Source organism: Crassostrea angulata, chromosome 10 (genome assembly GCF_025612915.1).
Source record: "Crassostrea angulata isolate pt1a10 chromosome 10, ASM2561291v2, whole genome shotgun sequence".
In the NCBI taxonomy this organism is placed as follows: domain Eukaryota; kingdom Metazoa; phylum Mollusca; class Bivalvia; order Ostreida; family Ostreidae; genus Magallana; species Magallana angulata.
In genome coordinates, this window is record NC_069120.1 from 44,547,429 (window position 1) to 44,567,045 (window position 19,617).

The 19,617-nt window shown below is 34.1% G+C and overlaps 1 protein-coding gene across 1 annotated transcript; it reads right to left on the bottom strand.

The window, feature by feature from the left end:
• Positions 1-2,954: 2,954 nt before the first annotated feature.
• On the bottom strand, positions 2,955-7,400 carry LOC128167176 (cytochrome P450 2C3-like). The gene is made up of 4 exons (XM_052832751.1): positions 7,082-7,400; positions 6,368-6,880; positions 3,684-4,127; positions 2,955-3,590 (listed from the first exon to the last, which is right to left on the bottom strand). The coding sequence occupies exons 1-4, from the start codon at positions 7,398-7,400 to the stop codon at positions 3,412-3,414; spliced, it is 1,455 nt and encodes a 484-aa protein (XP_052688711.1). The 3' UTR covers positions 2,955-3,411.
• Positions 7,401-19,617: the final 12,217 nt, after the last annotated feature.

Below are 19,617 nucleotides of genomic sequence, written 5' to 3' on the forward strand. Positions count from 1 at the left end.
GCAAATCAGTTTACTTTTTATACCTTGTATACATGAAATATACCATTCATGAAGAATCGACTATTTGATGCAATAACATTGTAACTGACCGTTTAATCCAATGAAGTTACGTATTTTCCTATATTGTAAACGGTTTTAATGTATTGTACTCGTGCTTCTGTAAGAACGATCTTGATAGAGGATTTCTTTCAAATAAAAGGTTTGCAAGATCTGTTTGAGAGATTGATGCAGGCGTACGTGACAAAATAGCAACATCATTTTCTACTCAATCCGAGGTAATTTCCTCTTTTCTATGTGAGCATAAAATATCACAATTGCAGTTTATATAAAACAAAAGACAGTTAAAACTGTGTCAAGTGTTTATAATTTTAGTTCTAGGAAATATCACCAGTAAGTGTCGAAAAGATGAAAGTAATAGTTGACTGTGTCACTTTCTCGGCGCATTTGAATTTTTTTAAATCGATGGAATACAAATAAATGAATTTCGGACACAGTGCAGCACGCTTGAAGTCGGATATTGTAATTTTCATGAAATAATCGGCCCCAAATCTGCGAGGAGGGTTAAAACCTTGACAACTTTATTTCGCGATTTCCTTGAGATTAACTGGTTTGCAGCGACTAATTTTCGCGACAAAGCCTTTTTTTAAAATAACGATTATATGGTAAATACTGGTCCATGGCAAGAAATATTCGCGACATTGAACTTCGCGAAAATTTCTCGCACGCGAATAAAAGTTGGTGTATAGTATATCTCTCTCTCTTCCCATACATTTAACTGCTTATCGATAGAAATTCAGAGACCTGTGGAAATACTCAGCCAAATAAAAAAAAATAAACATGTATACAGAAAACTCAACATAAAGAACATGATTATAGTAGTAATAAGAATGTGTGCTATACTAGTGCACAAACAATTATGTAACATCGTACATAAAAATAACGAGGCCGATGGACTGTTAGCTCTAACTTTAAAGTCGATGGTCTTGTAAATAACGAGGCCGATTGCCTGTTACAATGTAGCTATAAAAACGAAGGCCGATTGCCTTGTCGATAGCGGCCGATGGTCTTCATTTACCGACGGTCAGATCAAGGCCGATAGCTTGAAAGCACTGAACTGTTGGCAGATGACCTGTTTATATAATGACCGATGGCAAAAGTGACCGATTGTTTTAAGTACAATATTTTTTTGTTTTGAGCAGATTAACACATGTCAATGACTTAGCAATAAGATTGACCATGTGTTTGACCCCCTTTTTGAGTAGTTTTCCTTGATCAGACACCAGAGGTACATCTAGTGGGGTAGATAGAAGTGGATAAGTACTTGACAGCAAGGCGTAAAAAAAAGCAAGAAATTGAATCGAACTATTAATTATAACTGATATATTTTGAATTGCACATTTTATCACTTGATTGCATTTTGACCTATAGTGCTAAACCTTTTTTATATTTACAATTTTTAATTTCATTAAAACATTAGATAATGAACACGACAATGAAAATAGTTTTAACTACTTTTATATAAATAATATTTATATTTTTATGGCAATTTATTCTATACAAACATGTTTAAGTCTGTCATTCTTTATTCAAAGCACCTCTTTTTGCCGTCATGTAAGTAGCATATTGTTGGATCGAAGGAATTGTTTTTGAATTGTGAATCGTATGTAGGTAGATTTAGTAGTGTTAGGTAGGCCAGGTGTTACATTGGAGTTGAAACATTGGACGATTACTCTTGCATAATATAAACCGTTATTCATAACCACTTGCTTTGTTGATGCTTGTAAAATATTGCTTGAACTTGTCATCAGAACACTTTGCTATTTATTAGGTGTGTTGGTGGTTTGTTCCATGAATTGTAACAGCACAATGTTTATCGTATTGAATTTTGAAAAAGGATTTCTCTCAAGCAAAATGAAAAAAAGTGATCCTGTTATATCAGCTGTTGTGTACCAAGTTGAATTGTTTTGCAAAAAGTAGATGTTCATGAATAAACTGAAATAAAGGATAAGTGTGTCCGTTTAAAGTGATCAATAACATTTTGTTTGTCTAGATTATTCTGAATGTGATATGATGGTACCCTACTAAATTAAGTATTTATTATTATCCTACCCAATTAAGGACGTCGGACTTAATTCGCTTTGCGCAGATATATCGCACACCTAAAAGGGGTATTGTTACGAACATCGAATTGTCAATATTACGTCACAATCACTTAAACCAAAACTTAATGAAAAATCGCTTATGACACATAATAACGACACTTTTGTCCAAACAAACAGAATGTTAACATGTAATGTTAATTTCTAAGTTTAGAAATTTAATGTTTTATTTCTAAGCATAAAAATTTAAAAGTTTAGATATGTTATTGTAATTATTTCTGAAACAACTATTTTCCGGGTTAACTTGTATGATTGCAAAAGTACAAAAACGTCTTTTCGAAAAATTACGAAGATTATAAAAGCATCACACAGAATGTGTTCAAATTGATATCAATATTTTTAATACAATTTATTTTATATTATTCCTTCTTACAATTTTTTATACCGACAGATTATATTTTTAATTGAATAAACAAATTTTGATTCAATAAAGCTGATTGAATAAAGCTGATGAACATTTTAATGAAATATATATTTATATTGAAATATCATGGTACTTGGTTATTCAAGTATGATATCATGTGTCGGCAAACAGGTCAATCATTATTGAAAAAGTGGTTCCGAAAAGCCTCCTAAAATACACAACAGACTAATGTATTCATCCAACTATCTTTTGTTTCAAAGCTATAATTACAACAAAGTTGTCCAGGTATTTGATATATACACAAAGATAAAAAAGACAACTTTTTGCATCTTAATCATATTTTTATTTATGCATATATTTTAAATGTGTATATGCAATTAGAGGAAATGTAAAACACTTACAAATCCTATATTATATTGATGTTTTTATGTTGATGTAATTTAAGGTTTAATCAAACAAAATCTAAACATTGAAATCTAACAAGACTGTGTATTTTGCAACTGCAGTGACGTTTAATTTGTATTGGAATAAAAACCTTTTTCAAAATGTAGAAAAGTGTCAGATTTAAAGCTATTTTATCTTAGATAAATGTATTTATTAAACAAAGTAATTGAGAAAATATATTAAGCATAAATGGATAAATTTACAATTGTTCATTTCAATTCTTTACGCTTGTTTTCAATTGGTGTTATTAACTGCATTTCATTTTTTAAAATATGCACTTTTATCTTAATAATATCAAAATCAATTTCCTCTGAACGTTTAATTTTCTAGAAGGATGTTTTTTTTATATCAAAAACCACTATGTTGTCAATATCTATTACAAGTCCTATATATTGTTTCAATTCACCTTTGCAATTCAGTTCGTGTAACAGTTTCCCAAGAATTTTACCGTTTCTCTAAAATTAGTTGGAACGATCTCGGCATGTTGGTTAGGCCCAGATTTCCCTCAAAAGGTGGCAAGCAATTTGGTTTCTCTGGTTTTATCTCAAACCACTGTAGAAATCTGGCCAAGAAAAGAAATAGTTCCATTTTGGCGAGGGATTGTCCTATACACGATCTTGGTCCTATAAAAATGAAACAATAGTTAAATTTAATTTAAAACAGTAGTTTTGAAGATAATCTAAACAATAAATTAAAACCAATTTGAAATATTTTACCAGTAGAAAATGGAATAAGCTTTTCTTTCTGTTCCCCATTGCATTTCCCCTCCTCATCCAGAAATCGTTCTGGTTTGAAAAGGAGAGGTTCTGGAAAAATTGCTGGATCCATCATAACAGAATCGATTGCAAACGTTACGCATGTCCCTTTTGGGAAAAGGTATCCATTATATTCAAAATCCTTCTTAGGAGCATGCGGAATCCCGAATGGCGCAACGTTTGCATAGCGTTGGACTTCAAGGATGAAAGCCTCAACATTTGGCAAATTTTCCTTGTCTTCCATCTTGGGTTGACTCTGACCAATGGCAGTATCAATATTTTCGCGGAGGGTTTCCTGCCATTTTGGATAATGAATTAAGGCAAGAAGTGCCCAAAGTATTGTATTAGATGTTGTTTCAGTTCCTGCACCAAACATTTCCCGTATAACGATCGTGAGTTGTTCATCTGTTAAAATAAACACACATTTTAGATGCAAATCAAGTCCAATTATACTTTTAACAAAAAGAATTAAAAGTTCAATCATTTGAAAAAAAACCCCTCCAAAATATGGTGCACATAAGAAAAAAGTCTATTATTGCTCTTTTGGGGTCATCCAATCATTATTATTCCTCCATTATTCTAAGTAAATGTCTAAAAGAAGAAATAAACAAATGTGTGAAGGGACAGCTCCCTGTCGTTGACAATGATCTTTTAATCATATTTATAGATATTTATAGACATGTATGGATAGTGAGAATCAATCTTCTTTTTAAAAAGTCGGTCTATTATTAAGATGTTTCGTTTCCAACGAAAGACCTTCTGGAGATTGCAGAGTTTATTTATGTATTCCGTCTCTAACGGTAGACCTTTTTGTTTTCATTCTATTTCTCTTTTCCTTTTTTCAAAGAAGACCTTACTGTTTTGTTTTTGTTTTTTTCCTCTATTGTGTTGTTTTCCCTACATTTTTTTAAAATTTGAAATGCAATTTATAATAAAAGCTTATATCGTGTTTTGGAAAATTTCAGAGATGAAAGATACATGTAGTAGGTAGTGCTCTATGTAAATCTCTTCGTTTTGTTGATTTCACTTGCTGTCTACAAAATCGTCCGATTTTGGTTTTTATTAAATCTGACATTGTCAGACTTTTTGCGAAACAAAACAAGAGAAAAAAAAACGGCGTTTCGAAGTTTTGTATTTTAGAAGAGTTTTTTTTCTTATTTAAGGCACTGAAGCAATCTAAAATAATTAAATATATTTTACATTCGTTGAGATTTTGGATACAGTCAATTAAATGTCTCTTTCTGATTTTATTCACGCGAGATGTCATAAACGGTAGATGATCATGGTTGAACAACGAAACTTTCCTCGTCAGATCAAGGTAGTTTTTGCAATATGTATTTCATGACATCTTTGTCGAATTCATTGGATAAAGTTTGAATTTTATGGAAAAAATTATATTCATTTTATCAGTTTTTTTCAGTTCAAATAAAACTAAAGCGATTAAAACCAAAACAATTTTAAAACTTCAGATCAAAGTTGCCTATGCAACTTCGCACCTGACGACATCTTAATCGATTTGATTGGGTGAAATTTATACTTTTCAAAATGTTTGAATTCATTTAAAGCAAGTTAGAATGAGTTCAAAACGATTCTCAAAAATCAGATCTTAGTTGCCTTTGCACTAATGCGTCTGATGACATTTTAGCAGAACTGACTGATCGAAGTTTAATTTTTTTTCAAAAGGACTATTATATATATGATCTGGGCCTAAAATGGCCCCCTAAAATGAACATCGTCGTTTTACTGTAATTCTTTGTTTTCTTTGTACAAATATATATAAGTAATGTTTTAACATAAAGTTAATTTTGATCCAAGTGCCCACAACTTAGAAATATGACATCGTAAAGACAACCTTTTCCCGCCATTTTTAACCAAAAAAATAAAAACAAACAAAAAAAAAACCCAGCTTGTTTTCCAGCAGTTTTTCTTTCAGAAAACATAGAGTGTATGCTTGAAAAAACGAAATATTTTAATCAGATATGTATCTACCAAAAACTAGTAAGTGACGAAATGTTTTTCCTTGGTCAAGCATGCGCTCTATATTTCCTACTCGTAAAAAGATAAGAAAAATATCAATTTTTGACCGGTTTTGATTGAATTATAGGAAGGGTGTCACTTTTGACGTCATATACTGCAAGTGAGTGCAATTAATCAAATAAATAGGTGAAAAATACATTTTATATCAACTCTTCTTAAAATAACATAACATTTTTTGTACCCGAAACACTTTAAATAATGGTGAACTATGGGGCCAAATTTAACTCATATCATATATAGTTCTTTAAACTCATTTAAATTGAGTTAAAGTGACATTAAATTATTTTTTAAAACATCATATCTAATCTGTTCTTGCAATTCTGCGTCTAGTGATATCAGTAAAATTAAATGACTGTCCAAGGACGTCTTTGTTTTAAATGATTGAATGACGTTTTAAATTTTCAAAAATCCTAAAATGAATCATAATCTAAATAGAAATAACTCGAGAACAAACGGAAGGCCAACTCGTTGTTCTCAACGAGATCGCGTCTAGTTATGATTATTATTTTTATTTTGGAATTCGTCAAGTTCTTTTCTTTGGTTGGCCTGCTGTGTTTTTTTTTAAAACAAAAAGACACTTTGTATCTGTAATATTATGAAATATAAACCTGTGAATGTTGAATTTCTTCCAGTCCCTCTCCGCTTCTTTTCCATTAGAAAACTATCTATAAAATCATTTATGTTGTTTTCATCAAATTTTCGTCTGTGCTCTTGAATCATCTCCTTAGTAAATTCGTCTATCTTCTTAAAACTTTTCTCCATTTGTCCAAAACTAGTCATTGGCAAATGGTGTAACGTTGGAAAAATGAACACTGGTGAAGATGGGTTGGTACTGGCAAACATTTTCTCTAGAGATATAACCAGTTCTTTAAATTTGGCATCTTCGTAATCAAATCTCCTTCCAAACAAAAGTGAACAAATAACATTCGATACAGAGGCATCAAGAGTGCTCTTTATGTTAATTGGCTGTTTATCTTTTTTTTCTAGTTCACCCATCAGACAATCTACTTCCTCCATAATTTGACCTTGTAAACTATGAGTTCCAAAACCAAATTTTTTCATTGTTGCCACAGCAAACTTTGCTTGCTCTTTCCATAGTACCCCAGATGCCCACATCAAACCTACAACAAAACAATGTACGATTTATTAAGATAAGTGCTATCTATCTATCTATCTATCTATCTATCTATCTATCTATCTATCTATCTATCTATCTATCTATCTATCTACCTATCTATCTATCTATACTTTTCTTACCATCTATCTTTTTTCACCTGTATAGCTAATCTTTGAATTCAACCTTCCAATGAAACTTTGCATACCTTTTTGTTTGTTGAAAACTCCATTTATTATAGTGTTTGGCCGGTCTGAAAACAAGTCTCCGTGCGTATATAGTAACTCTCGAATATTTTCATATCCGTGAACTATAATCATTTGGTGATGGAAGATCATTAAGGTGTAAATGTCTCCATACTTCTTTCTTAGATTTCTGTGTGCCCGCACCGCTTCTGATGGTTTAAAAAGTCCGGAATTCCCGATGACAGGGTAACATGTCGGACCTGGAGGCAACCCTTTCGGTCGCCCTGTAAACTTCCAAACTAAAGCAACCAATACAACTATAATGGCTACCGTCACCAACATTCTGAACTCGATTACTGATATTCGTCCACGATTACTTCTATTTATACAGAAGTTTATGGCATTGTGTCAAAATTAACTACGACGAAAATCATAATTCATAACATAAGTTTATTTAATAGATATTACCTGTTAAAACAAACTCTCTTTTTTTTATCTAATCAGAAACCATGTTTCTGTTTTATCTATTTTTATCTAAAATGTTTGATAGCTACTTGTCAACAAAGCTTGTCCACCACAAAAGCAAGTGTTATTTTATACAGTTAACATTTAAGTGTGGCATTCCTGATAAAAAGCAGTTGATACTAATTAGACGAAAAATGCATCTATGGTAATATAGCCGAACATTGATAAACAAACTAATACAAAATAAATAAAACAGTTGTCAAACCTTTAATGCATTGAAGCTAACAATCAAAACATTCTAAAATTCAAAAAGTTCATGATTTAAACAAGAGGCCAACTGCTGTTTCCGTTCTCCAAAGTACTTTAGCATCAAGTCCCAAAGATGGACCTTGTCGCCGGGTGGCTTTGCGGCTCCAAAATAATAACGTTCAGTATATTTACGTTGCATTTATTCAGTTGATATTTTACAAATAAATTTCCAATTCTTCAACAAACTTGAGATTAAGGTACAAAAAGGGATCCAGAATAGTTGGACTCTGGTCAGTAATACTTATATGTTACATGGAGGATGAAATAAGGGGGCTAGTAGAAAACGTCCACTCTCTCCAATCGCTCCGCCCAGACTGAATTCTTAAATGCACGGGATTAGAACCCGCTTAGTAAAACCAGTTGAGTGAGCTTTAAACTATGGAAAGCAATTCTGACAATAAATTAGTAACATTATAAACGTAGCACAAAATGTATGGAAAGTAATTATGGACGTAAATTGTGACATACCTCCCCCCTTTAATAAAAAAATAATTTTTTTATACACAACAATTTATGTACATGAACTATGTTTTTACGTATCTTTTTTTTTTATTTTTAGATAAAAACAAGATAAAACTGTTCATTTCCTCATTTTATTTACACTGAAACACTCTCTTCTACTGTCACTCACGTCTGACGACTTAAATAGTCCGCTCCAACATTGTCTTTTCCTCTAATTGCAATAATGCGGAATCGATATGGCTGTAACAGCAATGCCCAGCGCATCAATCTAGAGTTCACTAACTTTGTTTTGTTCAGATACATGAGAGGGTAATGATCAGTCTCTAAGATAAACTCTTTTCCATAAAGATATCTATGAAACTTTTGCACTGACCATATGATGCCCAGACATTCCATCTCGATGGTTGAGTAATGTTCCTCACTTGTCTTGAGTTTGCGACTAGCGTAAGCCACTGGGAGTTTGTGATCTCCTTCTTCCTGTAGAAGCACTGCTCCAAGTCCTCTATCCGATGTGTCTGTCTGCACTATTAAAACCTTAGAAAGATCTGGCAAATTCAAAATCGGAGATGTGGTAATTGAGGATTTAAAAGTTTGAAAAGCTAGTTCTTGAGCTTCTGTCCACTGAAGTTTGCTTGGTGAGAACTTCCGAGTGAGATCTGTTAAAGGAAGTGCAATTTGAGCAAAATTCGGAATAAATTTTTTATAGAAATTTACCAATCCTAGAAAAGACCGTAGCTGTTTTTTCGTTGCAGGATGATTTGCCTCTCGAATAGCTTTGACTTTGTCGGGATGAGGATGCAGTTTGTTGTTTCCCACTATATGTCCTAGACATTCCAGCTTTGGGTACGCCAATGAACACTTCGTTGGCCTTGCTGTGAGATTTGCTGAACGTAGACGCTGTAACACCTCAGAAAGCACATACATATGATGATCAAAAGTATCAGTAAAGATCAAAATATCATCGATGAAATTGTCCACATTTGATACATTTTGCAACACCTCACGCATGAGACGACAAAAAGTTGCTGGTGCTGTGACCAACCCCAAAGGCATTTTAGTGAACTGGAAAAGACCTAACGGAGTCTGAAAAGCTGTCAAAGGACGGGCAGAATGAGTCAACGGTACCTGCCAATACCCCTTAGACAAATCTAACCCAGAAAAATACTTATATCCTGATAGTTTAGCAAACATTGCATCGACATCTGGCATTGGTTCAGCGTCAAATACAGTGATACGATTGAGAGCCCTAAAATCAACACAAAAGCTATGTCTTGTCTTTCTTGGTTACAAGGACTATTTGGGATGAATAGGGACTATCTGAAGGTTCTATGAACCCAAATTCTAGCATCTTGCTCACCTCATCTTTGCCAGTGTCCATCATAGCAAACGGGATCTGTCTTGGACTTACTCTTACAGGTCTATCTGTTGTCGTCCGTATCTCATGTTCGAGTACATGCGTATGCCCTGGTACGTCTGACAAAATATCACTATACCTGTCCAGAAGTTCTTTCATTTTCTGCTTTTCCTCTCTACTAAGCTCTGGATTTACATCTACATCAACGTGCGTTTCTCGAGACTGAACTTCCAAGAAATCTGTTTCTTGACTACACTCAACATCTGAGTCATCAATCTGTTCTGAATCTACAACTGACATAACACAATTCACAACTGGTTCACATCTTTCTACATATTTCTTCAACATGTTTGCATGATATGTCTTTACTTTGCCCTTTAAATCTAACTGATAGTCTACTTTACCTAATCTTTTTGGTATGGACCTTGCCATTGCATTAGGAGCTTGTTACAATCAGATGGCAAAAGAACCAAAACTTTCTCACCTGGTTTCATATTCCACACTCTAGCCTTCTTGTCAAAGTACACTTTATGTCTTTGTGTTACTTTATTCAGATTCTACTCCCATGTTGATTTTAACCGCTCTCGGAGATCTAAAACGTATTGGTATGTAGACTTTACCTGCTGATCTTGGATTTCCTTTGTCCACAATTCTTTCAGAATTGTCATTGGTCCCCGAACGGTAAGGCCATACAATAACTCAAAGGGAGCAAACCCGAGGCTTTCTTGGGGAACCTCCCGATATGCAAAGCACAGTGGGTAAATATTTATCCAAATCTTTCGGTTTATCTATACACATACGCTTCAGCATTTGTTTGAGTGTACTGTTGAAACGTTCCACTAGCCCGTTACACATAGGGTGATATGGCGTAGTGGTCAGCTGTTTCAATGAAATGAGCCTACTTACCTCCTTCATAAGCCCTGAAGTAAACTGACTTCCCATGTCTGTCAAGATTTCTTCTGGTATGCCTTTATAAGAAAACATTTCGAGAAGAGCATTAAGCTACCCGCTCTGTATCTATTCCAGGAAGAGCCTTGGCTTGTGGAAACCTTGTAGCGTAATATACTAACGTTAAAATGAAGCGATTACCTTTATCTGTAGGAGGATGTAATGGGCCCACATTGTCGACTGCAACTCTTTTGAAAGGTACATCTTTCAAAGGCATGCTATCTAGCGGAACTTTACTCACCTTTCCTTTTGACACTGTCCTTTGACAGGTATCACAAGATTGACAGAACCGTTTGATATCGGACTGCATACCTGGCCAAAAGAATTCTGACAAAATTCTAGAAATCGTTCTCTGTATTGCTAACTGCCCTGACATAATTGATTCATGAGCCAGCTTCATTACAATATGGCGAAACTTTGCAGGAACAATGAGCTGAGAATACGTTTTACCTCTATCTTTCCCCAATCCTTCATATTCACGGTGCAGTAAACCTCTCCTTTCAATCCATTTTACTTTACCATCACGTGATCTTCGACCTTCTCTTGCATACTGACGTGCTGTTTCTAGCGAAGGATCTGCTTGTTGTTCTCGCAGTATGTCCTCAGGACTGATTTCCTCTTTGACAATTTCCGGAACCTTAAGTGGTGGGTACGCTTTCTGTTTGTTTTTTACCTGCTTTCGCGTCTCCACAGTAGACACAGTGTTTGGTTTCCACTCTGGATCTGGATCATGTGGTTTTCTTGCGTTATCTACTTCATCTATGATCAAATCAAATACAGGGTTATCCATACACCAAACTTCATATTCACCAGATGCATAAGGGGAATCAATAACAACTTTTGCCACTGGGACCACTCAATGTTCCGACACCCTGAATCTCTAAGTAACGTTACTGGTTGACCATCAACGTAACCCGCTGAGAGTGGCATTGGTTTTTGCACAGAGTGACAAGCAGATGTTAAAACAGGTGTTTGGTCACTTACTTCAGTATAAATTGATGGACTTTGGGTGTAGATAAGAACAGCGCAATTCTTTGCAGTAGCGTGACAAGTGACTTGTTTGTCTTGGTCGTCCTGCGCATATACTGCTGCACTAGAATTTCTGTTTCTGAATTTGCATTGTGGTGCTATATGACCGTGTTTATTACAAATATAACACTTTCTTTCATTTATTGGAACAAACCTTGACTTCTGTTGCTGTTGAGGGTGTCCTTCTTTTGGTTTCTCTGGTATTTTATTTACTTCAGCTGGTTTCCTCATGACTTTTGAACATAGGTTTATCGCACTTGTATTCCTTGCTTCCCTGAACTGATCGGCCAGTGTACACATCTCATCAGCTGTCTTCGGAACGTTTTGCCTAAGAAAGACTGATTATTCAAAATTACATAGATGTAAAATTTGATCACGAAGCATAAGATCAACTAGATATTCCAAAGTACAATCGATTTTCGACAAATCAATCCAACGAGTTAAATACGAAGAAAGTCTAACTGTGAACTGAGAAAATGTTTTCCCAACTTCAGGTCTGCATGAACGATATTTCCGCTTAAAATCATCTTCAGCCATATCGTACCTACGAAGTAAAGCTGCTTTGAGCTCATCGTAATCACTGACTTTTGCTGTAGACATGAGAGCATACACATCCAAAGCTCGTCCTTTTAACAGAGCACTTAAATGTGTAGACCACAACGATTTGTCCCAACCCATAGCGGTTGCATATCTCTCAAACCTTCTCAAATAGCTATCAATCTCATCTTTATTCTCTTCGAATGGAGGAATTTTGGGAAGATTGGGCTTAACCATTGTGTCAACAGCCTTACCTCTAGCAGTTCTCTCTGTCATTTCTAACTCGTGTTCCTCTTCTAACTCCTTCATTTTCATTTCGTAGTACAAACGTTCCATCATTAGTTGATGTTCTCTTTCATCTTTTTCTTTCTGACGAATTTCTGCTCTCTCTTCTCTCTGAAATTTCTGTTGATCACTAACATATTTTTTCAACTCATCATCTTTGTAACCTAACCTTTCACCTGCAGCTATTAACTCTTTACTGAATCCATATTAGACATTTTGTAAGACACAAATACTTTACTAACACATTGGTTTTGACACAAATACAGCAGTACTTCTTTGTAATCTACTAACTTTTTATTTCGACCACTTTTTTTTCAGCAATTGACTTTTCAGAGTGGGCGAAACAATTGTACTTTGTTTTATTTACTTTGATTCAATTACCCTGACCAGTCTCCACATACTCTGAGGAAGTCCAACCAACACCCTTTCTAGAGATTTGGATCCCAAATGACCAAATGACCGTGTCTCCTACAAAGACATGCAAGACAACTAAATAGATTAACAAATGTGCGTACATTCATAAGCAATGGTAGAACACACAGCAAATTTAGATAAACATTGTACAAACTAATTCATCTGCTTGGTTTCAAAAGAAAACTTTTAAGTCAAAATTCTGTTTCAGATTAGTTTTCAAGACACAATCATATTCTTTTTTAATTCACATAAAGTTTTGTTTTTAGAAACAGTAAAACTTGTTTAAGGAATTGTATCACGTTCCTGGGTTTTAATCAGGACATCGTTGAGGAGTGTAGTAATTCTGTAGGTATTTGGTCGGCGGAGATATTTTCTCTTGGAGGATAACTTCAAAGATAGTTAATATGAGTAGTTGTTCCCGTAGGATCCTGAGTCAGTTAAATAGAGATCTGATGTAGGTCTTGAAATCTTTAATTTGGTATCCTTGGAGACGTATCCCTGGATAGGTATCTCTCTGTGTAGGTATCTTATACGACATGATGCAGGATCACTAGATAGGTATCTTTGTATAGATATTGCTGGATCCTTAAAGAGGTATTTTTGGATAGGCACTGCAGCATCCCACTTCTGACACCATTTGTCGCCGGGTGGCTTTGCGGCTCCAAAATAATAACGTTCAGTATATTTACGTAGCTTTTATTCAGGTGATATTTTACAAATAAATTTCCAATTCTTCAACAGACTTGAGATTAAGGTACAAAAAGGGATCCAGAATAGCTTGACTCTGGTCAGTAATACTTATATGTTACATGGAGGATGAAATGAGGGAGCTGGTAGAAAACGTCCGCTCTCTCCAATCGCTACGCCCAGACTGAATTCTTAAATGCACGGGATTAGAACCCGCATAGTAAAATAAGTTGAGTGAGCTTTAAACTATGGAAAGCAATTCTGACAATAAATTAGTAACATTATAAACGTAGCACAAAATGTATGGAAAGTAATTATGGACGTAAATTGTGACAGACCTGTCAGGGAATCTCATGTTCGCATATTTAGCTTCGTTATGGAGTCTAAACAATCGTTGATGACTACTCCGACTGTCATCCCTGGTTTTATTATTTGTTGTTTGCAAACATCAATTCAAAAAGGAAGGAGGGGGGGGGGGGGGGGCAAGAGTCTGAAGAATACCTGAGTGTCTCAAGTGAACAATAAAGTACATGTTTACTATATAGCCATATATGTTACCACCACCTCCAACAAAAAAGCCTGAACCCTTGCTCCATGGGCAGTTAATTTTACAATTTATTGACATAATAACAATAAATTTAGCTTATCTTCCACAGCTGTACAAAAACGTCATTAGATTTACTATGCAACGATATTAACCATACCCAAGTCCCTTAACCCTTGATTCAAGGGTCCTGAATTTCAAAATTTAGGTAGATGCATTCATGGACTTAATACCGAGCGCAGCGAGAGGCGGGCGAAGTCCGCCTCGCGAAGCGAGGATTAATGGTAACACGTATATATAAGAAAATCAGTGAAAAATGAAAGTTGAATCAGGGGTACTAAGGCCAAAAAAAATTTCTTCCAGCCCTGGGCGCTGCCATATTGGCAGCCATTTTGTTTTTAAAAAGTTAGTTCGATCATTGATTGACTGGTACTCATCGATGTTTATTGCCCCTGAACTCGATTAAATAAGTTCCAGTGTTTCAATAGAAGGTAATTTAAGTTAAAAGAAATTAAAAAGGAAACCAGATAAGTTTCAGTAGCGCTTCAAGCAAGAAACACAACTTGTTCTATGTATGTCTTATCAAATTATCAGATGGAAAATAAAAACATTTACGTCAAGAAACTGATCTTTTAGATACTTAACAAAATATTTAATTTTATTACAGCGGCATTCATATGAATTTAATTGATGAACAATGAAAGAAGATATAAAAAAAAATCGAAATCACGTAACTCTCTTCGGCTATTTCCGAAGACAAAACTTGAACGTTTTACGTCTGAAATATGACGTCATAATGTAGACTGAGCACGCGACGTTTAGTTTAACTTTGACGAATGATTTGAGTAGGCAACCATGCATGCGGATCCTTCTGTGTGCGTTTTAAATAGATTTTATTATACAAAAATCAAACTGCACTGTGTTAAATCTGCGCTCGGTCCAACGGTCACACCGTTTACATATTAATTATATGCATGGGCGAGTTTCAAATGCTGTTACTTTGTATTTTGTCTTAAATAATGTACTTTCTGTTCAGTAACCAAGTTGTACAGAACATGGCACGAATCTTTTTTAGGTCTTGGTCACAGCTGGTCGTACGTTTTTCTACGCGTGCTCTACTGGCAGATATCAATGAAAATCTTGAAAGACACGCAAGTGCATCTTACAATTTTGGAAGGATGTACGATTCCCGTAAACACGCACGGGGGCTGTTGGGCATGCACAACAATCACCATGGTTTCCTTGTAACGTACATGGCACTTGCGCTTTACCAAAGGAACCCGAATGATGACCGTACGATTTGAATTGCATGAATAACGTAAGGAGATCTCACATGTAGCTTGAATTATACGTGCGTCGACTGCAAGTTGCATGTGCGCACCAAGAACATATAAATTGAACGCACAGTAAACGTACGTCACACTTATGTCATGCTCACACCAATTGCTTATAGTGCGTGCAAATTGCCTATAACAAGGTTTTGATAAAAAAATTATTATGAAAAAATCCTAAAAAGGCTTAGGAGATTTAATCACATTCTTCCACATTCATCAAAACCAAATCAAAGATTCTATTATTAAATCCCTTCTAAAAACAAAAATCAAACAAACAAATACATTGTACGTTCTTTTTGAAGAAAAAAGGAAGGAGGCAAAGAAAAAAAAAAACAGGACAAGAAGGAACTGAATATTGATGTAGATATTAGAAGTGGAAGAAGTAGAGAAAAGGCATAAGATTTCTCAATTACTTCGATCTGCAGGCGTGCTAATTAAGAATCATTTACATTTTCAAAGGAGGAGAGGGAAAATGATCTTCACGCGTATGCAGAACAATATTTTAGCTAATTAAAACCCAACTACACAAAAAAACTCCAACGTATCCTACTGGAGAAAGTTGTTGTTTTCGTGAGTATCGTAATTCTTCTTTTAATCAGAGTTCTTAATTTCTTCATTTTGAAAATATTGATTATCATCTCATATGACCAGTAAAACTTTATAAAGATCTATAAAAATGGTTTCATGATTGTATCAAAATTAGAATATCAGAAAAAAAAATTGTAGACTTTAATTTTAAAATGTATGAAGAGTAAATAGTGTCACTGATAACTTTTGTAAAGGCAAAGTACATAATGTAATTCGACTTGGATTCTTTTACTTTCATTTGAAAGTTTCGTCAAAGCGTTTATCGAGGATATTGTTAAGTCCAACAAAAAGTCAACAAATTTATAAAATCATTTTATATTACATTGGCCGGAAAATTTATAAGATTGATAATTAGTTCGCTGAAATTAGATTTTTGCACAGACTTTTCTAGATTTCAGATAAGTTTTCAATAATTTTTGGTATGAGATAAGAAAAATATATTATGTTTTTAAAATTTTCTTCACGTGTCAACCAGTGTAGTTAGTCTTAATCACCTAAGCAGAAACTACAGAATAATAGTATTCTTTTTGTTCCAGGTTTTTTGACGTTTCAATATTTACTTACAGTAGATATATTTTAGTCCATGTGTAGAGAAAAAGGGTTCTTTATTTAACGGGGAAAATAAAAATTGTCTGTAAAGCTATATTCGGGCACAGAAAGACGTCGGTGCAATTGACATGCAGGTGATCTACGACGCGGATGTTATTACTGCCGTTTGAAAGGTAAACGTACCTCTTGTGCAAGATAATCTTTATATGGAAGTATGGTTCCTACAGGCATCGCACGTTGCAAGAGGCAACCCGTCTTTAAAGCTGCTTGGTCCGATTTTATATCAAATTTTATGCACGCTTTTATACGATGGTTATGCTAAGTATATGTATGATAATAGACATAATAGTAGTTTTCCAAGTCAATTAAGCCGAATTTCAACGAAGAAAAATACGTACAAAATTTGCTAACAAAACAAACGACATAAAAGGGTTACGCGTTATTTCGCCTCATGTTAAATTTCACCCCTGACGAGGAGACGGATATGGTTGTATTACGACTTTGTAATCGCTTTGAATAAAGGTCGAAATGATCAGACAAATTGCAAATAAACATGTGTACGTTTTGTTCGCTAATATTTCTGAAGTTTGCTTTCTTTACAATTGATGCATAGGATGCGGGTTGAATGACCTCAATCATTCGGGGGACGAAACCAAACGGTTTCTTTTTCTAAACATTCCCGTGATGCATTTTGGGTTTGTTTTTTCGTTTGCCCAAAAAGAAATTATTTTTATTTACTTTGAATATTTCTAACTTTGAAAAGAGACTGATTCTGCTGGTGTAAATAGGAGAAAGTTCATATCTTTCTTAGATAAATGGTTTGTATGGAAAACATTTTGATACTGTAATAACAAATAAATCGGACCAAGCAGCTTTAAAGAAAATGTTACATGACACCTACGATTGGCACGTCAAACGTCCGTTTGTCTAACTGCACTCGCAATCATTTCAATACAATTTTAACCGCTACGATCAGCCACAGGAGCCTCGACTGGAAAAACCCATAGAACACGCACGATCACAAAACACGTACACGTACGGCCAGTTGTAACTGATTACTTACATATGTAACCAGATGACTATGCATAGATGAAATTTACCTTTTATTTTGCTTTATATTAATTCAATTAATTGTTTGTTTATTATGCTCTAGTAACTTAATGACTGTAGGGAAAAAGGGCACTAGCGCAAAAGATGGAACACTTACATATTACATAGTGAACAGTGATAAAGTTCATAAAGCGTGCTGAACAAGAAAATTAAGTGACAATGGTCCGATTAAATGTGCCACCTAAAAATCAGGAAGATTAAAACTCTCAAATGATAATTGGTCACTGGATTGTATCAACGGATGACAGAAATCAACTCTAAATTGTTAATTGAATTTAAACAATTAACATTTATTATTGGTTCGCACGAACTGTAGTCAGTAAAGACGTATTAACAATTGCTTTTTTGTAGATAACCACATATGCATAAGCTTTTGATCTTTGAGAGAGAGAGAGAGAGAGAGAGGGGGAGGGAGGGAGAGAGAGAGAGAGGGAGAGAAAGAGATTTTATGTCCAATATTGATTCATTGTTATATATATTTATGAATATCACATCACATTATCCGATTTTGTAATACATCAGTTTTACTCTTTGCTTGTTTGAGTTTTTTAAAATTTATTTTCTAATGCATATTCTAATCATATACGAACATAAACATATTTTGTTCGTTAAAGAAATGATAACATCAAAATAATTTTGTCCAAACCTGAAACTTAGATGCTGACATTTTTGTTAATTTTCAACATAAAAATTTAATACGTATAAACACGTTTACACATTTTCTTTGCTGTTTCCTCAAACAATTTTTTCCGATACAAACTTATATGATTGCAAAAGTACAATAAACGTCTTTGGGAAGAATTTCGAAGAATATAAGAACATTTCACAAAATTGGTTTAAATCCTTATGAATATTTAAAAAAAGGTATTTTTAATTTTTCGTAAATTTGAATAAACTAACAGTAAATGTTTCTAAACCGATTGAATTTAGCTGATGTACTTTTTAATGAAATATATATAAATTTTGGGAGTTGATTTTAATCAACTCTCCTATGCAGTTACTCAGACAAACCGAAAGTGGAACAGTGTTTGGACCTCAGCACAAATCATTGATGCTGACAAGACTTAGTTCTTAAAAATAATCGATAAATTCGATGTAATGTAAGCTATAGCATAGTTTTTCAAGGAAACTTATTTATAAATACCTTGAAAATAGTCAGATTTTAAATGGTACGAACAATTTAAGTATTTTTTGTAGTCATATGTATTCCTACGCCAGAGTTCAATACAGTCTCGTTCAACTCGACGCTCGGCTGTCTCCGTAAATCCTTGTCGGAGATTTACGGTGTCAGCCGAGCGTTTTGGCTGAACGAGACTACAGTTCAATATTGCTTGGATCTATACAATTTTCGAGAAATATTTATATTACTGATACATAGTTTGATTGAATTAATTTTATCTTTAAATATTATTTAACATGATTCATATGGGGATTTCTCGACATTCTTGTCGAAAAGTCCAAAAATTCATATTATAAAAATGTGTGTAATTCAAATTAGAAACTACATGTACTTGTCATGCAAATAACATATCATTGATTTTAGAATACATAAACATCAACAAAATCAACTCCCGTCAGTTCTTCAGTACTTTGATTATTAAATATCATGTTTCTTAGTCTATTAAGCTATTAAGCTTAGTCTTGGTTTGACAGATATCTTACTTTATGATAATCAGTTGTGTTTGAAGGTTTTTATTTTTTTTTGAATAGATCTTAGATAATAAATAACAATATGTGTCATCCATAATCAAAAAATAAAATCTTTATACTTTTATATTCAGAAATTAAATACAGTGGTGTGTTTACACATCTGTAAGATTAATATGACTAAAACACGTAAGATTTGCGGACAAATTTGAACGAGGGCAAAACATGAAAAAGTAATAATTATCAGTTTCAGCAGTAAAAAGAGACGACGTATCTATAAGAAACTCTTCGTTATCA